The sequence below is a fragment of the Macrotis lagotis genome, chromosome 5 (assembly GCF_037893015.1).
Source record: "Macrotis lagotis isolate mMagLag1 chromosome 5, bilby.v1.9.chrom.fasta, whole genome shotgun sequence".
NCBI lineage: Eukaryota > Metazoa > Chordata > Mammalia > Peramelemorphia > Peramelidae > Macrotis > Macrotis lagotis.
In genome coordinates, this window is record NC_133662.1 from 21,184,653 (window position 1) to 21,207,789 (window position 23,137).

Sequence of the window (23,137 nt, forward strand, 5' to 3'; positions counted from 1 at the left end):
GATGATTTGATGCATATCTTTATCTAAACATAATAGAATTTCTCCCCATACTTCTTCCCTTCTGCTTTGGGGAGGCAGCAGAGGGATTGAAAGTATGTAGATGGAAGTTAAGGACAGTATTAAAAAAAAAGATTAAGTTGGGAAACAATATATAAGAATTGCAGCTTGAAGTGGAGGACTTCATCAATAGTGCAGTTATAGCCATTCCTTCCTCCCCAAGTTTAACTGAGACTTAGGTTGTTTATATTTTAAACAAGGGAAACTTAAATCCAAGTGAGAATTTTCACTAACAAGGATAAAAATAATTTAAAAAAACAAAAAGTCAGAAACCATTTTTCCCAAGAGTTTGGTTAAAATTGTGCACTTTTGGTTCTGTCCACCATACAAACACCTTGCACAATGTAAACTATTATTACAATAGTCAAAGAAAGCAAGTAGAAAAATGGGTGCCTTTGGATGATTAGATTTAATTAGATTAGACTCTTAAGCACACAAAATGACCATTTAAAGAAATTAATATTATACGAGGTAATGATAAAATCCTTAAACTATGCTTGAAACATTTATGCAGGTAGTCTTTTATGAACACTTTTTTGAAATAAGTTTAAGAAACAGAATGTTTCAAACATTCATATTAACTTGGAAAAATACAGTTTTTATAGGACTACTCTGCCTAAAATCATTATTCCACTACCATTAAAACCATAGGCAGGACTGACTTTCTTTTGGGAATAGAAACACCATTGTCCCTGTTCCCCCCAACAATGGCACTGTAAAAACCCATAATGTTGTCTGAGTTCTGTGGAACTGATTTTTTTTACACAGAAAGTTTACATCATATTCCCCAAATCATTTTTTAAAAAGTGGCACCTCAGTCTAATCTACCCTTAGCAGAAGTTCTCCAACTACTCATTACTTACGCTTGATATCAGCCCCATGACATTGTTTTTTAGAAACACCTTCTCCAAACGAGACATGTTGTTCCACCGAAACCTGGCCAGCAAAAAGAGAAATGCAAAAGATACATATACTGACAAAAGATCCCAAGCACTGTTCCCTGACCTTAATTATGCTGTCACATCTGTTAAGGAATCTACAACAAGTATACCTTTGGTTTCTACATGTATACAAATACTCATATTCTGAAGCTCAGACCTGAGAGATTTCCAGATTAGGTATACAACCCCATTACCAGTATGACTCTGAGAAAAGATTTTAATGTGCACAAAAACTAATAGGGGGAATCCATGCACACAAAAAATATCTATTTACTATCACTCTTTTGATGGAGGTAAAGTAAATATATACAACTGATAACTACTCTGACAGGGAAGAGGGTCTTGATGCTACTTGTCTAGGAAACATCACTTTGTTAGCTATTAAGGTGATCTTTACAATTCCAGTATAAATTTAGTTTAGTAAATAAACACCAAGTGCTGCAATGGCCTACAGAGTGTAGAAGACCAAGATTAGGAAGCAAACAAGTCAGGAAGCTTTAGACATTTCTGGATGATGCTACTCTAGATATCATACATGAATTGTTTTTGTACTCATAACTGAACAGGGTTCTCAGAAGTCATGAGCTACAGAAATATAGAACCAGAGAGACCACATTTGATTCTGAATGTTTATATAACCCTTTAATGTTTGCAAAATGCTTATCTCACTCCTGTCCCAGACTCTCCCAACAACTCAGTGAGGTAAATTTATACCATGGGGGATTTTATATAGAATTCATTTCTTAGGTGACCAAGAGAGATTAAGTAGAGTCAAGCTAGAGTACTAGCTAGTGAACATCTCAGGCAAAATTCTAACCTAATTTCTGCTGACTTCAAATCCAATACTCTACCTATACCAGGACACCTTGGATAGGATTTTGTCTAGTAACACCCATATGGCAGAAGTCACCGGTAAAAGAAAAACAACTCTTATATTCAGAAAGTTCAATAGGAAAACTACAGGCTATATGATCCTAGAATGATCTCAGGTAGGTAAGAGTCTCTTACTTGACAACATGCTCCAAGATTTGAAGACCGAAGTGTCTCACTATAGGAGTTTGTGTTTTCTCAGCCAACTTCAGGCCACAAGGAACACAGATGGGACACTTTTCTTTAAACTCTTCACAAAACTAGGGAAGGAAAATGGGTTAAAACTTGTACTAATAGCAGAAAAATAAAAAAAAACACGAACAGGATTACTTGATATTGTCAACAAGCAAACACATGTCAACGTAGTAACAAGGAAAAAAACATCCTTCATTAATTATTTTTAGTTTTAGATTTGTAACTGCAACTAAATAGATTAAAAAAAAAACAACTTGAGATCCAGTTATTTTTGATTTCGACCCTTGAGTAGGCTCAACTTGTTTTCCCAAGAATGAAGTTAAACGTTTATGAAGTTGCAAAGCTCTGCTTTTTTGTGGGATGGGGGGGGCAGTAAATGGGTTATTACCTGTGTACATATGTTTGGTAGGAAGTAAGAAGTGCTACTCTTCAATTCTCCTCAATTTATTAAATGTTCATGACTCTCCTTCCCCCAATAAAAACACTTACACTAAGTGTTATTGTTTTTGTTAGACAAAAAATGCAAAACGAGAAGTTAAACTCTATGCAAAACACCACAAGCTAAAATCCTAGAGTTCTAGGGTGTGCGTGGGGGGAGGGAAGGCAAACTGAGGGAGATGCTCATAAATGGCATCAAAGGAGTGTCTACAAGGGAAAAGTCCGGGCGCTGCATGTTTACAGGTAGCTTCGAAGGAATCCGCGTGAGGTGCGGCGTCAGGAGACGGGTGTGGGGTGCTGGGGGGCCGGGGCTACCTGCGGCTGGCAAGGACGGCAGAACCACTATTGTACCCGGTTTCCCCGAGAAGGGGGATGGGCACGCGCGGAAAGCAGGCCAGGATGGGGCGTGGGGGGGGGGGTCGCCGGCAGCAAGGCCCGCAGGAAGGCATCGCGGTGGGGAGGGGGTGCTGCTGCTGCAGAGGGGGGAGGGGAGGCCCTAGGCCGCGTGGGCCCCGGCCGCGCGTGGGCAGCCGAGGCTGCGGCTCCGCCCGGGCCGGGCCACAGTCCCCCCGAGCCCTCCCCAGGCTACCTTGAGGGCCTCGAGGCGGTAACGCTGGGTGGAGCCCGGGTCCATCATGACCGTCACAGCCCGCACCAGCTGCTCGCACAACCCGTTCACTTCATCCGTCGACATGGTGAGAAGCCCCCCCCCCCCGCACGGCGCGCGCCGACCCCGCAGCACGAGGCGAGCCCGCTCCGCCCGCTCCGCCCGCTCCGCCCGCAGCCCGGGCCGCAAGTGCGCACGCACCGGGGCCGCGCCGCGCAGCAGCACCCGGGGGGACCCGCTCCCGGGGGGGCACCAGGCGCAGGGCAGCGGCCCAGCGAGCGGGGAGCCGGAACCAACCGCTCCAAATGGGGAGGGGGGAAAGAAGGAGGAGGAAGAGGAGGAGGAGGAAGAGGAGGAGGGGGGGAGGAGCGAGGGACGAGGGGCGGAGGGACAGAGGTCACTCTGCGCACGCGCCGCTCCCCACCGCGGCTCCGGGGCAGGCCGGAGGGGGCGGGGACGAGGGGGCGGAGCCGAGCGCGGGCGAAGCGCGAAACTTGAAGGCCCAAGTGCGCAGGCGTCCCAACGGCTTCCGGCCATAGAAGAGGCCGCTTCTCGGTCCGGCCGGGCGGAAGGTGCGGCTTGCTGCGTCGCTCGCGTCGCCCGACGCCTGGGCTCCGGGGGGCGCCGGCCGGCAGCCCCGTCCTCAGCCCGTCTGCCGCCCGCGGCGGGGAGCGGCACCTTCCCACGCCGGCCTCGCTCGGACCCGGCCGATCCTCGGCGTTGCTAGGTAAGCCCGGAGCCTCGCTTCGCCGCTCTCCGCTTGCCCCCTCGCAGGGACCCGGACCCCCGGGTTGGGGCCTGGCGCAGCCCCCTCGCTGCTGGACCCGGACCCCCGGGTTGGAGCCTGGCGCAGCCCCCTCGCTGCTGGACCCGGACCCCCGGGTTGGAGCCTGGCGCAGCCCCCTCGCAGGGACCCGGACCCCCGGGTTGGAGCCTGGCGCAGCCCCCTCGCAGGGACCCGGACCCCCGGGTTGGAGCCTGGCGCAGCCCCCTCGCTGCTGGACCCGGACCCCCGGGTTGGAGCCTGGCGCAGCCCCCTCGCTGCTGGACCCGATCCGATGGCGGAGGGCGGGGGGCCTGGTAGCCGCCCAAGTGTGCACCCACACCGGGCGAGCCGTCACTGCCCGCGAGGCTTACCTGCAGCTCGCATCGCCGGAAAGCATCCCGGCTTCATTTAATGATGGCACGGTGCAGCCACCGGAGCTTAGCCCGTCCCAAGAAAAACTAAGCTTTTGAAACAACATTTTGCCGTAGCGATCGTTGTCGGTGTCCGGAGCAAGTGGAAAGAAACTTCCTTTCTTGGGTTCCCTACAATCTCATTTACATATGGGCATTTGTTGGTATTTATGTCTCTTAGCTCAACCCCCTCTTGATGATTTGTCAAGTGCCTTTCTCCCCCCTGGCAGTTCGACTCTTTTTTTTTTGTTGTTTTTGTATTTTCATAAAGTTACTACCGTAATCCAATTCACGCGATTGTCATTTCTGTTATATGTTAACTTAAATCGCAGGTGTGTTACATCCTTCTTTAGCTTCAGTGAATTTACTGAAGTAAAATTGATTTCCTTCTTTTGGTCAGACTTCTCAAATAATGAGATAATCTTAATTTTCTTTCTTTTTTTTTTTTAGGTTTTTGCAAGGCAATTGGGGTTAAGTGGCTTGCCCAAGGCCACACAGCTAGGTAATTATTAAGTGTCTGAGACTGGATTTGAACCCAGGTACTCCTGACTCCAGGGCCGGTGCTTTATCCACTGTGCCACCTAGCCGCCCCTAATCTTAATTTTCTTAATCTTTTTTGTGTTTTTCCAAATTAATAACACTAAGACATACCATATCTTTTTCAAATTTAATCCTTATTTTCTGTTCCAGAATACCTCAGATGATGTAAAATATGGTTGAGTGCTCAACTGTCAACTTCAGTCTCACATTTAGATCTTTACTACTTCCTCTTTGCTCACTCTTTGATGACTTAAGTTTCCTGCACTTTTCAATTTAGTCCTTCCTAAGTACTCTAAAATATACTTGTGCAGTATTCACTCCAACTTCCAGTTTAATAATAATGTTCAAATATCACTAACCTTACTGCAATGCTTCATCTTAGCCACCTAATTGTTCTTCTTCATTTCCTTTGTCCTCAATAAAGAGAATGATTTAGTTTCTGCTCTAAAAATACTATCTCATTTCTCTTTTCTATGTTGGTCTTGACTTCACCCAGGACCTATTCAGGAATAATATGTTATTTTTTTCCAATTATATGTAAAAACAATTTTTGAAAAATTTTGATTGCCAAATTCTCTCCCTCCCTCCCCTCCCCTCTTCACCTCTTTGAGATGGCAAAGTATTTAGTGTATATATATGTGTGTGTGTGTATATGTATGTGTATATATACACATACATATAGATGTGTGTATGTATATATGTTTTTGTATATACCCTTAATAAATCAACCCAGTGGATAAATCAAGAAATCTTCCTAACTGGGGTGACCCTTGGCAAGTCACTTATTTTTTCTTTTGCAAGGCAAACGGGGTTAAGTGGCGTGCCCAAGGCCACACAGCTAGGTAATTATTAAGTGTCTGAGATTGGATTTGAACCCAGGTACTCCTGACTCCAGGGCCGGTGCTTTATCCACTATGCCACCTAGCCTCCCCTAAGTCACATAATTTCCTTTTCTGTAAAATTTCCTTATCTGTAAAATGAGCTGGAGAAGGATCTCTGCCAAGAAAACCCCAAATAGAATCATGAAGAATCAGAAATGGGGGCAGCTAGGGGGCGCAGTGGATAAAGCACCGGCCCTGGAGTCAGGAGTACCTGGGTTCAAATCTGTCCTCAGACACTTAATAATTACCTAGCTGTGTGGCCTTGGGCAAGCCACTTAACCCCGTTTGCCTTGCAAAAAAAAACACCTAAAAAAAATCAGAAATGAATGAAAAACATAATTTTTTTTATTATTTTAGTTTTCCACAGTCATTTTTGTAAGGTTTTGTGTTTCACATTTTTCTCCCTCTCTCCCTTCTCTCCCCTCTTCCCCCGACAGAGCAATCTAATAATATGTTATACATATAGAACTAACCAACATAAACAAATTTTGATGCTTTTGAAATATTTTAATGAATTATGTCTGGTAACCATACTGAAATGTTCTTACTGATTTCAAGATACCATGAAACTTAAAAAGCACTCCAGTTCCTATAGCAAAATAAATAAACTGAAAAAAGTCACACCTCTGCTCAGTAGAATTCTGAGTTAATCTTTAACTGATTATTTTGTGCAGCTTTAAATAGTGATAGTTTAAATAATCCAACAGAGGATCTGTGTCTTGTACTAGGGATTAGTTATCTAGAATTTGATGAAACTAAGTGAAAAAAGAGAAATTTCCAAATAATGGATTTCTTTTAGTTCTTTCAGTCCTTTCTAGCCCAGGTTTAATGTTTATCAAGAACCTCAAGTTCCAGCTTTATAGAAAGGTAGGAAAAAATTCCTCTTAGGAAGAAATGGGATAGCTTCTAAAACATTTTTTTAAAATATAGTATTCTTTAAAATTCCTCCAAACAATAGACTTTTAGCTATTGTTAACAGAGTAATTTGTACCAAGATTTAGTTTTTTTCTTTATTTTACTCTTGCTTAACAGTGGAAAGGAAATAAAATTGATTTCACAGTAAAAACCAAAAGCCAAAGTTAAGCATTGGTTTCACCTTTCTCCTACAACTAAAAAAAAAAATAATATGCAACCACAGAGGACACGAATATAGTACTAGGACCATATGGGGTAGTTTTTACCAATGTTTCTGCTCAGTTGAACTGTTGAATAAGCATTATCAAGCATGATTTGTTTCACTGGTAGCCTTTTACATTGAGAATTTTTAGAGCTGGATTTAAAGATTATCTAATTCGGTCCTTTTATTTTACAGGTGATTAAACTGCTCCCTTCTTTGCTTGTTATATCCATCTTTTAAAACCCAAATCATATGCTAACTCTTTGATTTTCTATAGCTATACATTTTTTTTGTAATATACTTGTAATCTGGTTTTGAGTTTTTATTTTTCTGGATTCTATTAATTAACATAACTAATTAGTGCAGAAATAGAAGTAGAATCAGATCTTTTCCCTCTCATGCACTACATCATCTTGATTTTTCTTGCTTCTTACACAAATTCCTGTTCACAAAGACTTTAAATTAGTTGAAAAAGTTTATATGACATAATTCATTCAATTCAGGAAGCATTCAAGCCCCACTGTGCTAGGCCCTAAAGAAATACAGAGTTTATACCTAGGCCATTTTCTTTGCTTTGGTGGAGCTAAAAGTTTAATAGTGGAATAAAGAAGGAAAAAACAAGCATTTATTAAGTGCCTACTGTGTGCTAGGTCCTATGTTGAGTACTTGACAATTACTGTCTCATTTTATCCCCTCAACAGCCTTGGAAGTTAAATGCTCCTCTCCTCCCCATTTTACAGTTGTATAAACTAAGGCAAAAGGATTAAGTGACTTACCCAGGTCCACATAGGTAGATTTGAATTTAGGTGTTCTAATTTTAGATCCAGTACTCTGAATTAATCACATTCTTCTTGAGTTCCTTTTCAGTTCTGAGATCTTGGGATTCTGAACTGATGAATAGAAGAATAAACTGAGTAGAATTGTTAGGCAGCCATGGATGACCTAGATGAGTCTATGCAACATAAATCTGTAGCAGATGAAATTTTTTTTTAAATTTATCATTGTTCCCCTAATAGCAACATGGGGTGATGATCAACCTTAATGGACTTGCTCATTTCATCAGTGCAACAATCAGGGACAATTTTAGGGTATCTGTGATGAAGAATACCATCTGTATCCAAAGAAAGAATCGTGGAGTTTAAACAAAGACCAAAGACCATTACTTTTAATTTAAAAAGTTATCTTATTATATAATTTTGCCATCTCTTTTATTTTATTTTCTCCTTAAGGATATAATTTCTCTCTCAACACATTCAATTTTGATCAATGTACAGCATGGAAACAATGTAAAAGCTATCAGACTGCCTTCTGTGGTGGGTAGTAGGGGAAGGGAATCAATATTGGGGGGAAAATTGTAAAATTCAAAAAACAATACAAAAAGACCATTGACTATAGTATAGTAAATCATTTATAATAGAAGCCGTCAGTTCTCATTTGATTTGGACTATAGTTCCTTAAACTGCTTTTTTTTTCCTAGATGCTTGAGTTACTTTTTTCTTTGATATGTTAGCTCTGAATTGTGGCTATGACATTCTTGGGACTTTTCCTGTTGGGAAGATGTTTGGTGGATTCTTTGATCGGGGGGGGGGGGGGGGGGGGGAGGAAGGGGAGTAAGAGGTTAAGTGATTTGTCTAGGTTCATTTTCCCAGATCTTCCTGACTCTGAAACTGGCTTGCTATCTACTACACCAACCTGCCTCTTCTTTCCAAAATAATTTTTAAGTTTAGTGATTTAGGGGATAAGCTTTCATTACTTTGGGAAAATCTCTAATCCAAATTATTTCCTGCATTGATGTCAAATTACTCAACAGATTACTGTATTGATTCAACTATTTAAAAGATTTGAAAGATTGATGGAGAGAAAAAGCTATGGAGTCTGAATGCAGACCAAATCATATTATTTTCACTCTTTAAAATTTGTTTTGTCTTTTTTTCCTTTTCTCATGGGTTTTTTCCCTTTAGTTCTGATTCTTCTTTTACAACATGACTAATATGAAAATATGTTAAATATGATTGCACATGAATAACCTATATCAGATTACTACAATTAGATATCATGGGGAGGGGCAGGGAAGAAATGGAGGTAGAAAAAATGAATTTAAAAAAGATGAATGTTGAAAACTATCTGCATGTAATTGAAAAAATAAAAATACAAACATGGTGAATTGGAAAATAAAACAAAAAGACTGGAGAAAAGATCAATTGTAAGTTGATTTAACTAAAGTTATAAAGAAAACTGTTCCTTTATATTTAAAAAGGGAAAGAACTATTTTTGGTACTGCAGGGTACCTGGTACAAGCTTAGAAGCATTGGAATACCTATGTGGCTCAGTGGATAGAGAATGGCCCTGGAGTCAGGAGGACTTTAGTTCAAATGACTTCAAGTACTTGACACTTAATAGCTTTGTGACCCTTGGGTAAGTCCCTTAACCCCACTTGCCTTGTAAAAAAACCCCAAAACAATAAAAAGGAACCTTTTAACTTTGTGATAACACCAAGAAAAGGTAGGTACATTATAAGGTTAGGTAAAGAGGAGATAGAGAAGTTAGGAATCCTGTATAACTGGATTTGGTCATAAGTGGAGTCTAGCATATTAGAGAACAATGTCCTGTGGAAAATTAGGGATGGAAGACTCCCAGGGAAATTTTGGTGAAATCCTCCCCAAATTTTAAAAATTAAAAAAAAACTAATATGGGTAATGTCTGATTAAATGTTTGTTGCTGCTTAAAAATACTTAAATGGACCTATGATCTCATCAGAATAGCTATTCACCCCAAGCAATTTTGATGACCACCCATCCATTCCTGTCAATTGTGTGACCCTGTCCATGGCATCCTATGAGTTCATTTTAGGTGGTCTACCTCAGACCTTATTCACTTTCCCCTGACATCTTGACCATTTGTATAGAGGAATGCTGTGTTAGCCACTACTTTAACCCTTGTTTCTCATCATGTATCTGGTCTATTTTTTTATTTTTTTGGAAGTCCTTTCTTTTTTTTTATGGGGGGGGTTAGTGTAACATGAAAAGTGTTACATCCTCATACCAAACTTGCATCTCTCTATTGCTCTCTGAATGGAACTCATTTCAGTTCTTTGAAGACTAGAGTTCGATGACTTGAAGCCATAGAATACAATACAATAAAAATTTATTAAGAATCTACTATGTGCTAGGTTATAATCTAATGGGGAAAGACAACAGCCAAAAGGAAACTGAAGGGGGTGGGGAGAGTTGGGACAGAGGGTACATGGATGAGGGTTATAAGAATATTGAAGTAGAAATAACCAATATAATTAATAGGAAATGAATTTTCTGGGCTTTGGAAAGATTTTTTTTCTTGCTTTGACATCTAGCCCTCCAAACAGAAGGGTAGAGACCACTGAGGGAGGGTATTGATAAAGTGAGAGTACCAAAGGTGAAGTTATTTCATGATGAGGTGTTTCCCAGTGTTGAGCTTATTTTAGAGCTAACTGATGGTATATTTGAAACCAAACAGAGCATCTGAAACACTAATAGGATATTGGTATAAAAAATGGACCTCTGTATTGAGGAGAAGTTACAGTCACAAAAGAAGCACTGCAATTTCCTGAAAGCAGTACTGCTTTAACTCTACCTATATAGTTATAAAGCGATAGATAGATAGATAGATAGATAGATAGATAGATAGATAGTTAAAATAGGCATTTTTATCCATTTGATTTTTTTTTTTTTTTTTGGTGATTAGGCCAAACTCTCTTGAATGGTAATAGCTCTCTTCTAGAATGCTCTGCTGTGTTGAGTTTTTTGTGTTTGTTTGCTTTTTTGCTTTTTTGTGGGACAATAGGGTTAAGGTGACTTGCCCAAGCAAGTCACAAAACTAGTAAGAATCAAGTGTCTAATGCATTTGCACTATGGTCCTCCTGACTCCAGGGCTCATTCTTTATCCACTGTGCCATCTAACTGCCCTGAAAAGATATCTTAAGATATATACATAATTCAATATCTAAAATGCATATTAAATTGATTATTTTATACTTTGTTTTAAACCATGGGTTGAATAATGACTATAATTTCTCTTGTATACCATCTACCTGTTATAAAAAACTTAACTCATACTTTTTAAAGAAATTTTAATCATGTTTTAAGATTAAGGAGAAGATAATATTATGTCATAATTTGCTTTTCTTTTTTTGGAACCAGGAGTAGTTTCATGAATGGAATTATTTATTCTTATATTGTGCTTTTTTACGTGCCTAAATATTGCCTGATGTTTATCTTTCCTATGTGGTGAGCAGAGATCAATGCTTAGATATGAATAGAAAAGTTATTTTCCCATAACTCCTTTTAGTTGTCTTTATTTGATCCATTAATTATAAAATATTTCGTTTTTGTTAATAGGAAAATGGCAATTGGACAGGAGCGTGTGGTTGCCCTGGTGGACATGGATTGCTTCTTTGTGCAAGTAGAACAGAGGCAGAATCCACATTTGAGAAACAAGCCTTGTGCAGTTGTTCAGTACAAATCATGGAAGGGTGGTGGGTATGTGCCATTATTTTTTCATCATCAGGTCATATTTAAAAATCTGAATGTTATTAAATAGTGTAATTAAGATTTCTCTGAAACTGCTATGACTTAAATTTCAACTTTGGTTTCTGTGTATAGAGATATGGAATCCTAATTAATTTTTTTTTCAGTTTTTGCAAGACAGTGGAGTTAATTGACTTGCCCAGGGTCACACAGGTAATTTTTAAGTATCTGAAGCCAATTTTGAACTCATGTTTTCCTGACTCCAGAGTTGGTACTTTATTCACTCTGCCACCTAGCTGCTCCTGGAATCCTAACTATTATGTGACCTGATATTTTTAAATTTCTCAGTGTTATTAGAATTTTACTCTAGCTTCTATCTGAATTCTCTCTATAGCATTTCTGACAAATGATCATCCAGTCTTCCCATTCTTCTTTCTGATAGTTAAATAAACTGAAATCTATCTCTGAAATTTAATTTCTATTTTTGAAATTTAATCTCATTCTTGACCTCCTTCGTTAATCTTGACTATTAACTATGCTTTATTTTTTCATTTTAAACACTTTATTTTAACCAAAAATGTAAACACTAACACCTTTTACCATTTTTCTTTCTCTACTCAACAACTCATGTAGAAAAAGAAATTGAAATCTTCATAAAGTCAATGAGTGGTGAGGGGGTGGGGATGGGGGTATTGGTGGTAGCTCTAACTCCACCAATGCTAAATAAGAAAGAAAATCATCCATCATTAGAGCGAAAAACAAAAAAAAAAAGCACACCCATTCTAAAAAGAAGAACCCCAACAATTTCAACATAGGAAACATTTTGTTTTAAATTAGCCAGAGTTGGGAAATAATTGTCGGTTAACATTTACTCCTCATCCATACTATCAGGAGACAGGGGCCACTGGCATTGGTCCATTGGTATGCTGGCACCTGGGTGTGAATGAAAACCCCTTCAGCACAAAAGGACACCACCATTTTCTAAAGAGTTTTTGGGGCATGGGGTCAGGAGAGGAACACAGGAAATATGCCTTTCTTTAATTTAAATAATTTAAAGCAAGCCTATCAAATGACCCCTTTCTCTAAATCTATCTCATTCTAGAATATATCACTGGTTTGTTTTTTAATATGCAGGTTGTGAGATTTTAAAAAAGGCAAAATACAGTAGGGACCCTCAATCTGGGTCCCTGCTCCCAAATTTCCTCCTTTAAGGGGCTAGAGGGAAAAGGGTAGCAAAGGTATATGTACACATTCTGCCAGGGTCCAGTGTTCCACAAAGAACCATCATTACCTCAGCAAACCTCTGGTCCCCAGAACAACCAGCTTTGCTCTTTCTGGCCAATCAGCAGCCCTGATGGCATCCTTTGAGCTTGAAGGCTTATCGAAGCTACCAAAGGAAAAAGAAATGTCCTGAAACCCTCCCAGGGGTGATCATCCACAAGCTTCATCAGTCTTGGTTTCTTTTTAATTTAAGGATATGTAGGAATTAGAGGACCCAAACCTCTGCAGGATTCTCTGTGTTTTTTAGAAAATCTCAATGGATAGTATACACAGGGAACATCACCTTGGCACCTGGATCTCAAGCTCCAGTTTCAGTTTCCAATCATCATCCACAGTAAATCTTAGACTGCCCACCAGAAGAGGGTGACAGTGCTTGTTTTCTATGTGGCAATCCATTCCATTCCTCCAACAATAAGTCCAAAGACAGTGGCAGGTCATTTTTTAATTTTTTTTCACATTATTTCGGTGACATTACTGAGTTGAAGCTATCCCTCACCAGGGTGCTGATGCCTGAGGGTTTCTTGTTCTGTCACAGCTCTCATGACAGGAGAAAGAAATGCCTTTTGCTGATGCTGGTGACACTCTGGTCTCCCAGGCGACCTCTCAGAGCAGTGGATCATGTGGCTTCTTCACTTTACAGCTGCCATGCCCACCTGCCCCCCAGTCCCCATCTGCACATCTACATGAACAATCAAGATGTCAGCATTGAGGAAAGGACTAACTTCCATGAGATGCCAGGGTTGTATGTGCACAATGGTACATTAGCAGATGGTAGTGGCAGACCAAGGTCAATGGTACGGTTTCATGTCCTTGGCAATCAGTGGTTCTGTGCCCTCAGGGGCACTTGGACTGGTTGACATGGCGAAACTCTGCATCGCCTCCTGCTGATGCTGCTTGGCTTTGTTATAGAGAAGCACACCAATGGGCACCAGAACTGTCCTGATGGCTGACAGGCTGGTGATCTTGTTCCCAAACATAATAATACTCAGCCAGACTGATAGCGTGTGCTTGACTGTGCTGGCCACACTGAAAGTGACGGGGGAGATCTTCCCCATCAAAGCATAGGCTGTGACACTCTGAAGATGGAACAAGATGCCATCCATGAGGAGCAGCAAGATGACATCCTGATTGTAATGGAAACTTTTCCCACTCTTTCCAATCACTGGCATATCCATGAAAAAGATCCAGGCTGGAATGGGCATGACCACAGCAGCAGTACTGGTATAAAACTGAAGTTCTGGGGCAGAAAACCTGTACTTATCCCCACTGAGGAGCTTTTTGGAAAACACGTTTTGCAAATAGTCCATGATGTTAGTAGACAAGGCTGTAGAGAACCCCAGAACGTTGAAGCTGATTTCAGTGGCAGTACAGAGGGCAAGCCCACTCATAACAGGGATGAGAGACAGATTCACCAGAAGTCCAGTGTATTCTCCTAAAATCATCCTGGACATGATGACTGTAAAGATAGGAGCTGAGCTTTTCACTGTTTCAGCAAATGAAAAGGCCATATTTTTCAAGCTAACCAGCCCCAAGATCACTGTCGAAAATCTCATTAGTCCAACAAATATCATTATCATGATGAAATTAGATGGATAAGACAGGCGGGCTTTGTGTTGATATAAACAGCAAGGAACAAAGATCTTAATGCAGCCAGTGAGTGTGGTGGAAAACATCTGTACTGCTCCCAGCATGCTGGGCTCACCTTCCAACAGGGACAAGATGTACTTGTTAAGGAAGAGTGTGCAAAAGCTGAAGAAGAACCACAAGGTGAGGTAAAGGAGAGCGTGGGAATTCCAGATGCCCGAGTCAGACTCGATGACCGTGGTCTCGGTGATAGTGATCTTCAGGACATTCTCCTCGGGGGTGCTGTCGCTTCTGGCCAGGACGATTTTCTCACTCCGATTCCCAATAAGGGAGCCCAGGCCCAACAGGTTACTTTGAGTAGGAGAACTGCCTCACTGGGTCCCTCTGGGTTTTGTCTCTCGAAAATTTTTTCTTTAGCATAAGAAAGGTATTATACTTAGAATCATACAAGACTTTTCCTAACAGTATACCATATATAGGGCTATAAAACTCCATTTCCCTCCTGTCATCAGTCATTGCTTCTTTTCTCTTTAGACTGCCTTCTCTATCAAAAGTTTAGCATATATAAACATACTAATTCTATTATTTGGGTTACAGGAAAATAGTTCTTTAAAAGCACTGCTTTGATTTGATTAGTAGATAATGAATTCACCTGCAGTATTCAAAAATATCCAATAAAATTGCAGTGTTTGTTTTTACCTATTCCATCTATACTCTTCATTATCCTTTACATTTTAGGATGCTGCTAATGCTAACTGTGAAGTTTATTGTGTCATTTGCTTTGTTACCTTAAGTACCTATATAATTGGACTACAGCTTTAGTGGACTTACTTGCTTTTCTTTCCTTTTGTTGTACAGTGCCATTGATTAAAATGATCATCATTGACCCATCTCTGATTGCTATAGTCCATAGTAGCATTTTTATCTAGTAAATTATTACTCAAATGCTTCCTTTTTTGTTGCTCCTGGTCATATAATAACTTCCTACTTTTTTCTCTAGAATAATTGCAGTCAGTTATGAAGCTCGTGCATTTGGAGTTAGCAGGAGTATGTGGGCAGAAGATGCTAAGAAGTTATGTCCAGATCTTCTACTAGCACAAGTTTGTGAAACTCGAGGGAAAGCTGATCTCACCAAGTAAGGAGAAAAATTGATTGGGATAAAGGGGAAGGATTAATGGTTCATGATATCTAGAATAGGTATTTCAGTACTATTTTGAACTGGCAGTACTTGATTGATGTCACCTTCCCAGAGTCTTTAGTTTGGATTCCATGGACTATTAACAACTATACTAATAACCGGGATCCTTTTCCATTTTTAAACTTTTTTTTTAGATTTTTGCAAGGCAGTGGGGTTAAGTGGCTTGCCCAAGGCCACACAGCTAAGTAATTATTAAGTGTCTGAGACCAGATTTGAACCCAGGTACTCCTGACTCCAGGGCAGGTGCTCTATCCACTGTGCCAACTAGGCACCCCTAATGCAAATAATTTAAAGGAAATTCACAGTATTAAAAACTATGTTTACAAATAGAAAAGTGAACATCCTGCCCTCTAGAACTCAAATTCTTTTTGTTTGTTTTTTGAAAGGCATTGGTGGGGGGGGGCGCAGCTAGGTGGCGTAGTGGATAGAGCACCGGCCCTCGAGACAGGAGGATCTGAGTTCAAATTTGACCTCAGACACTCAATAATTACCTAGTTGTGTGACCCTGGGCAAGTCACTTATCCCCACTGCCTTGCAAAAACCAAAAAAAGAAGAAGAAAGGCATTGGGGTTGTGACTTGCCTAGGGTCATACAACTAGGTAATTATTAAGTGTCTGAGGCTGAATTTAAACTCAGGTCCTCCTGACTCTAGTGTTCTATCCTCTGTGCCACCTAGTTGCCCTTGGGAACTCACTTCTAATAAGGGAGACAACTCATATGGAAGGTTTCTGCTGCAAGTCATATGGAAAAGTCCCAGTGGTTCTTGGGTTGTGGCAACAAGGCAAATAGTAATGCCTTCTCTTTAATATAATTTCCCCTGACAAAATCATAATCACTTTTTTTTTGACTTGTTGAATTATTTATTTAGATTCTTAATGGTTTTTATACATTGGGTAGCTTACTCTCTCCATATCCCCCCACAAAAAATCATTTGCATAGGTCTAGGCATTGAAAAGAATATAGAATTTGGATACAGAGGATCTGTGTTCAAATCCTACCTCAACTCCTTCCTGTTTCCTCTTGGTTAAATTACTTAACCTGTCTAACCTCAGTTTTCTCAGTTGTAAAATAAGAATGTTGGACTTAGATGATCTGGAAAGTCTTGTCTCTTTTAGTTCTAAATCAATGATCCTTAAGTTTGGTATAAATCTTTAGGTTAATTACCTGAAATATAAATGCAAATCCCTATTGAAATTTAAGTTTTCTTAACTTTTGCCTTCAGAAAGCTTTGCTGTGAGCTGACTTGGGGACATGATGAATTTTGAATTGTGTTTTCAGAATTGAGGAGGAAGGGGCGGCTAAGTGGCACAGTGGATAGAGTACCAGCCCTGGAGTCAGGAGTACCTGAGTTCAAATCCGGCCTCAGACACTTAATAATTATCTAGCTGTGTGGCCTTGGACAAGTCACTTAACCCTGTTTGCCTTTCAAAAACCTAAAAAAAAAGATTTGGGGAGGAAAAGAATCAGGGTTACTTGAAGCAGAAGTGAGGGCCTAGACGGAAGAAGTTTCTTTTATATTATACAAATGGTTTAATAAATAGAAAGGTGGTGACTAGCTTCTTTTTACATCTGCCAAATTGTCTATGCCCATCCTAACTAAATGTTTCCCATTTAAATTGGATGCTCTGAGAAAAAAATCCTATTTGTCCTGTATGAATTTTGATTTCTGGGTATAGATAAGAGGAGAGCATAGTCATTTTTATGAACACTGTTGGGAAGCAGTATGACATAGTCAACTGGGGCATGACCTGGATTCTAGGTCAAGAAGGATTGGTTTCTGTCCTTGCCTCTGACATATAGCTGTGTAATCTTTAGGGAGTCCCTTATTCTTTCACTGCCCAAGCATCTCTACAATGATAAATTATACATAAGTTGACAATCTGCATTGGGGATGGGAATGGAATTTCCACACTGGAAGTTTCTTACAATGATGAAATAATGGGTCTGGAAAATAACAACGAAGCCTCAGTTTTATGGTTAACATTGGATTTCTCTGAAATATTTTTGGTTAATAGATTAATATAGGTGTTCCTTGCTTTTTTTTTGAATTATAAAGATTTTATTTTAAGTTTTATAATTTTTCCCCTAATCTTACTTTCCTCCCCCCACCCCCCACAGAAAGCAATTTGCCAGTCTTTATACTGTTTTCATGGTATACACTGATCCAAATTCAATGTGATGAGAGAGAAATCATATCCTTAAGGAAGAAACATAAAGTATAAGGGATAGCAAGATCAGACAATAAGATTTTATTTTTCTAAATTAAAGGTAATAGTCCTTGGTCTTTGTTCAAACTCCACAGTTCTTTCTCTGGATGCAGATGGTATTCTCCTTTGCAGACAGCCCTAAATTGTTCCTGGTTGTTGCACTGATGGAATGAGTGAGTCCTTCAAGGTTGATTATTGCCCCCATGTTTCTGTTAGGGTGTACAGTGTTTTTCTGGTTCTGCTCATCTCACTCAGCATCAGTTCATGCAAATGCCTCCAGGCTTCCCTGAATTCCCATCCTTCCTGGTATAGAACAATAGTGTTCCATGGCATACATATACCACAGTTTGTTAAACCATTCCCCAACTGAAGAACATTTACTTGATTTCCAATTCTTTGCTACCACGAACAGGGCTACTATGAATATTTTTGTACAAGTGATGTTTTTACCGTTTTTCATCATCTCTTCAGGGTATAGACCCAGAAGTGGTATTGCTTGATCAAAGGGTATGCACATTTTTGTTGCCCTTTGGGCATAATTCCAAATTGTAAAATTCAAAATAAATAAGTAATTTTTTTTAAGGTTTTTGCAAGGCAAACGGGGTTAAGTGGCTTTCCCAAGGCCACACAGCTAGGTAATTATTAAGTGTCTGAGACGGGATTTGAACCCAGGTATTCCTGACTCCGGGGCCAGTGCTTTATCCACTACACCACCTAGCAGCCCCTAGTAATTTTTTTTTAAAAAGAGCAATAGAATGGACCTGAACCTAAATTGTGCATCCTTGCCACGTTATATTGAAAGAAAGCTTAAACTGAGTGGTTTACCATTTCTTTCTCTAGCTCATTTTACTATGAGGAATTGAAGTAGTTGGGTTAAGTGATTTGCCTAGCCACACAGCTAGTAAGTATCAAGCCTAGATTTGAAATCAGAAAAATGAGTCTTTCTAGCTCTAGGCCTAGTGCTCTATCCATTGCACCATCAAAGTAATCTGTACATAATAGAAACCTGTACTTTTTTCCTACAATCCTCTTTGTCTTCCACTAGAAGACAACCATTCTAGTTGGTGTTTGTTGGAAATAAAATGTAAAATGTTTTAAAATGAACTTGAGAATACTTGAATAAAATATGAAAATGAACTTGAAAATACATTATCTATGCTGGGGTCAACTAGGTGGCGCAGTGAATAGAGCACCGGCCCTGGAGTCAGGAGGACCTAAGTTCAAATTCGGCCTACACACTTAATAATTACCTAGCTGTGTGACTTTGGGCAAGTTACTTAACCCCCATTGTCTTGCAAAAACATACATATTCTGTGCTAAGGTAAAATACTATTTGTGAAAACTTATCATAGCCTGTATTGGTCAGATATTCAATGAAATAAATAGTCTCCAGCCTAAGAGGGATACAGACAGCATGAAGAAAGTTCAGAAAACCCCACAGATAACTAATTCCTTGAAATAAAGAGTCTATGAGAAAGGCTTAAAGAATTTTGATGATTGGAATTGAAGAGATAATAGGATGGTGATGTGGATAAAAATCCTTTTTATATTTAAAAGAATTGTTGTAATTATATTTAGAAGATCCCTAAGAGTTCTTCCTACAAAAAGGATTTATAGTTATCCTTTTATTCCTTCTTAAAATCCACTAGGAAAATGGCTTTTACATTCCAGCAAGGAGGATCTCGACTAAACAGATGGAATTTTTGACTATTGATTGGTTAGACAATGGGTATCCAAAGAAATTGTTGAACTTCCAATGACTAGGAAAAACTTAAATATGATAAATACCCATTTATAAGATATAGTATAGGGTCAGGATCTATTTCAACTTAAGAGTCCATGATTTCTTAATTTTTGTCATATATTTCTTATTATTTGTGTAATAGCACTTTTTTCTTTTTTCTTTCTTTCTCTCTTTCTCTCTTTCTCTTCTCTCTTTCTCTTCTCTTCTCTTCTCTTCTCTTCTCTTCTCTTCTCTTCTCTTCTCTTCTCTTCTCTTCTCTTCTCTTCTCTTCTCTTCTCTTCTCTTCTCTCTCTCTCTTTCTTTCTTTCTTTCTTTTTATATTTTTGCAAGGCAAATGGGGTTAAGTGGCTTGCCCAGGGCCACACAGCTAGGTAATTATTAAGTGTCTGAGGCCAGGTTGAACTCAGGTACTCCTGACTCCAGGGCTGGTGCTCTATGCTCTATCCACTGTGACACCTAGCTGCCCCAGTAGCACATTTTTTTTGATACCCTTGAATGGTGAATCAGAGAAAGGTGTAGCTATTTAGAGCAATAGAGTTCTAACTCTCCTTTGTCCACTTAAAAGGTTGAAAATTAATGAAATTAAAAAAAACAACTTGGTTTAATTTTTCTTAAAGGAGAAAAAATTTTAGGATTTTTTTTCATTTTGCATTATACAAAGAAGAGACTATAAGGGAACTATTCCTTTGTAGAGCGATGTTTCTTATAGTTGGCAAATAAACAACATGGTAGGTTCATGATGATTCTGTATAATTTAATTTGCCTTAGGAAGATATGAAAATAACACCACCTTGTATAGTATCCTATTCTGATTTTCTTTTGATTTCTTAATTTTTTCCAAATTTGGTACCTGAGTACTCTTTACCCTGTTCCCATCCAAAATGATAACAAAATATTAAAATGTTTTTTATAGCATTTTAGTCATTTGAGTGTTTTACTTGTAACCACCTTACAGTTTCCACAAGAATCCAAGTAAGCTGGTTAGTTTTTATAGTTTAATTTTATACACAAAGAAACTTGTTTCAGTTCCCTCAGGATGCCAGTGGCAGAGCCTGGAAAAAGACCATCATGCTGTCAGTGCTAAAGTTCCAGGCCAACTGCCTGTGATTTTTATAATCTTCAGGTACCGCGAGGCCAGTGTGGAAGTGATGAAGGTGATGTCTCGTTTTGCTGTGATTGAGCGTTCCAGCATCGATGAAGCCTACATAGATCTAACTAGTGCTGTACAAGAGAGACTGCAAAAGCTACAAGCTCAGCCTATCACAGCAAACTTGTTGGCAAGCACCTATATCCAGGGGTTTCCTCATGGCAGTAGGGCCCTGGAGGGGCCTATTCAAAAAGGTACTTCCATAACAACATATTAGATCTGCTTCCTGCCTTTGGAACATGCTTTCCTCAGTCATGCTGATTTTTAGGATCAATTTTACAGGAAGGTGCTTTAAAGAAAATGACACTTGGAAAAGAGTCTCACTTTTCAATTCCAGGCAGAAGGATTTATGAAATCAGGAAGAAGTCAATTTCTTTTAGATATGCCTGGGGCAGGACTACTGTTGTAAATAGGAACCAGCATCTGGCATTCTTTTTTTTCTAATTTAATTTAGCTTGATGACATTGTAATATTTTGTCGGTATTTATTTAATCTTTTTCTGGGATAAAACACATGCAATTTGTACCTCCATAAGATTTTTGTTGGGGAATCTACATGAAAATGCTTTGATAATTAAAAGCACTAAATAAAGTAAATAACATTTGTAAGCTTTTTTGCTTTTTTTTCAAAGATAGGATTCTGTGTCCTAAAGCCTTTCATCCTAGTTTAACAAATGTTAACAGAACAATGTTGTGATCAGTAACAGGCATCATTTTTATGTTCTTATATTTGTGTAATATTATTTTCATTAGGAATCATTGAGTGTTAGTTGCTTGTTGCTCTAAATTTAGGAAACTGTGTAGACACAAATCTGCTGGGAGTTTACCCCCCTTGAGGTAACTATTCTGTAATTCTGAAGTTGCCTCCAGAAGCGGTGCTATTGGTCTGAAGCTGGCTACCTAGCCAGGGAACCTCTACCTGATTTCAGAGCAACCAATTACACTGAACAAACGTTGACTGAGTGCTGACTCTGTGCTTGGCATATCCAAAGATAAATAACATATAACTTGCTAATAGAAGGAAAGACAAGTACACTAATAAATGTACAAAATGAGAGAATGTGGTGAGTGCAAAAAAAATTTCCAGGCAAAGAACTATGAAGGAAAGATCAACTTCAATTGCCAAGGTGCAGGGATATCACAGAGATAAGGAAGCTTAGGAATGCTTCAGGAAGGACATAGCATCTGAAATGGGTCTTCAGGGAACTAAGAACCTTCATTATTGGTGGGGTATGGTTGGGGAAAAGAGGGTTCATTCTAGGCTTAAAGGTATGCAGTAAGCAACATCATGGACAGAAGAGAAAATAATAGAGGAGTTTAAAAGTTAGTCTGGTTTGACAAGAACATGCTATGTAAGAAGGTTATATGAGCTAAGGCTAGGATCCAGTTTGTGGAATGCCCTTCTAATGCCAGGATCCATTGAAGGGATTTTGAATAGATGCATCACATAATAGTGGTACATTAGGAAGTTTACTCAAGACAGCTGTGTGAAGGATTGATCAGAGGGGAGTGATCAGAATATGGTCAGTTAGAAAGCAAGAAAAAGAATAAGGCTTTGATTTAGGGTGATTTTTTGATGTCAGTCAATTAGCATTAATTAAGTATCTGCTAAGTCCTAGGCACTGTTCTTAGGAGATACAAAGAAAGGCTAAAAAGATGAATGAATGGGGAAAATATTTGGGTTAGAATGATTCTAAGAGTAAAGCTCTAGAATAAAGCTGAAAGAGGAAGACCCAGAAGCCATCTAGACTAATCCTCTCATTTTATATATCAGGAAACTGCAATCTGGGAAGAATCAAAGTGACTCTGTAGAGTCAATGTTACATCAGAAAAGTAGATAAGATGGAGAGATGCTTTTGGGAAAGAGAATAATTTTAAATTTGAACATATTAAGTTTCAAGAACTCATAAGCCCCATCCAGGTGGGATATGATGCATCAGCCATTTGGAAATACAGTTTGGAGCTCCGGGAGGAGGCTGAAGTTGGAGGCAAAGATTTGGGAGTCATATGCAGAGAAGGGTTAACAAGTCCTGGCGATGCATGAAATCACCAAAAGGAGAAACAAAAAAGAAGAGAGTAGAATAATGGACAAGTTTGAGGAATACTCATTTTTAAAAAGTTAAAGAGATGCTTTACTGTTTTTGGGTTTGGTTTTTTTTTTGGTGTTGTTTCTTTTTTTGTAAGTCAATGGGGTTAAGCAGCTTGCCCAAGGCCACACAGCTAGGTAATTATTAAGTGTCTGAGGCCGGATCTGAATTCAGGTACTCCTGACTCCAGGGCTGGTGCTCTATCCACTGCGCCACCTAGCCGCCCTTGGTGTTTAATTAGGTTTTGTTTTTCAATGTTGATGAGAGCTAATCCTTATATAAAACCAATTGTTTGATAGCATTTGTGATGTAGTATAGTTGTGTCCAATTTTTCATGACTCCATTTGGGGTTTTCTCTGCAAAGACACCAGAACACTTTGCCATTTCCTTCTCCAGCTTATTTTACAGATGAGGAACCTGAAGCAAACAGGATTTTAAGTGTCTTGCCTAGAGACCTACATCTAGTGAGCATCTGAGGCCAGATTGGAACTCAGAAAACATGACTCTAGCTCAGTTCTCTATCCCCTGCATCAGTTAAGCTGCTCACAAAATTATAGGACTCGGTA

At 39.5% G+C, this 23,137-nt stretch overlaps 3 protein-coding genes and 1 pseudogene across 11 annotated transcripts in view; 1 reads left to right on the forward strand and 3 right to left on the reverse strand.

The window, feature by feature from the left end:
• XPO5 (exportin 5) overlaps positions 1 to 3,219 on the reverse strand; it is a 61,508-nt gene extending 58,289 nt beyond the window's left edge. For both annotated transcript variants that reach the window (XM_074237035.1, XM_074237034.1), the window contains exons 1-3: positions 3,091 to 3,219; positions 2,007 to 2,128; positions 921 to 993 (exon numbers count right to left, since the gene is read on the reverse strand). In XM_074237035.1, the coding sequence (XP_074093136.1) occupies positions 921 to 993; positions 2,007 to 2,128; positions 3,091 to 3,195 (300 nt within the window). In that variant the 5' untranslated portion in view covers positions 3,196 to 3,219. The remainder of the gene's footprint in view (positions 1 to 920; positions 994 to 2,006; positions 2,129 to 3,090) is intronic.
• A 413-nt stretch (positions 3,220 to 3,632) lies between these two features.
• The window catches only part of POLH (DNA polymerase eta), a 51,024-nt gene continuing 31,519 nt past the window's right edge, over positions 3,633 to 23,137 (forward strand). For 5 of the 7 annotated variants that reach the window (XM_074237043.1, XM_074237039.1, XM_074237042.1 and 2 more), the window contains exons 1-4: positions 3,633 to 3,835; positions 11,196 to 11,336; positions 15,190 to 15,324; positions 20,462 to 20,679. In XM_074237043.1, the coding sequence (XP_074093144.1) occupies positions 11,200 to 11,336; positions 15,190 to 15,324; positions 20,462 to 20,679 (490 nt within the window). In that variant the 5' untranslated portion in view covers positions 3,633 to 3,835; positions 11,196 to 11,199. Of the gene's footprint in view, positions 3,836 to 11,195; positions 11,337 to 15,189; positions 15,325 to 20,461; positions 20,680 to 23,137 lie in introns of those variants that run through there. The other 2 variants (XM_074237045.1, XM_074237044.1) reach the window with 2 other exon arrangements.
• Positions 7,595 to 23,137, reverse strand: part of GTPBP2 (GTP binding protein 2) — a 59,237-nt gene continuing 43,694 nt past the window's right edge. The window contains exon 14 of one of the 2 annotated variants that reach the window (XR_012478550.1): positions 7,595 to 7,712. The gene's annotated coding sequence lies outside the window, so the exon portion shown is untranslated. Of the gene's footprint in view, positions 7,713 to 14,523; positions 14,601 to 23,137 lie in introns of those variants that run through there. The other variant, XR_012478549.1, reaches the window with a different exon arrangement.
• Positions 12,646 to 15,100, reverse strand: LOC141487732 (solute carrier family 35 member E2A pseudogene; annotated as a pseudogene).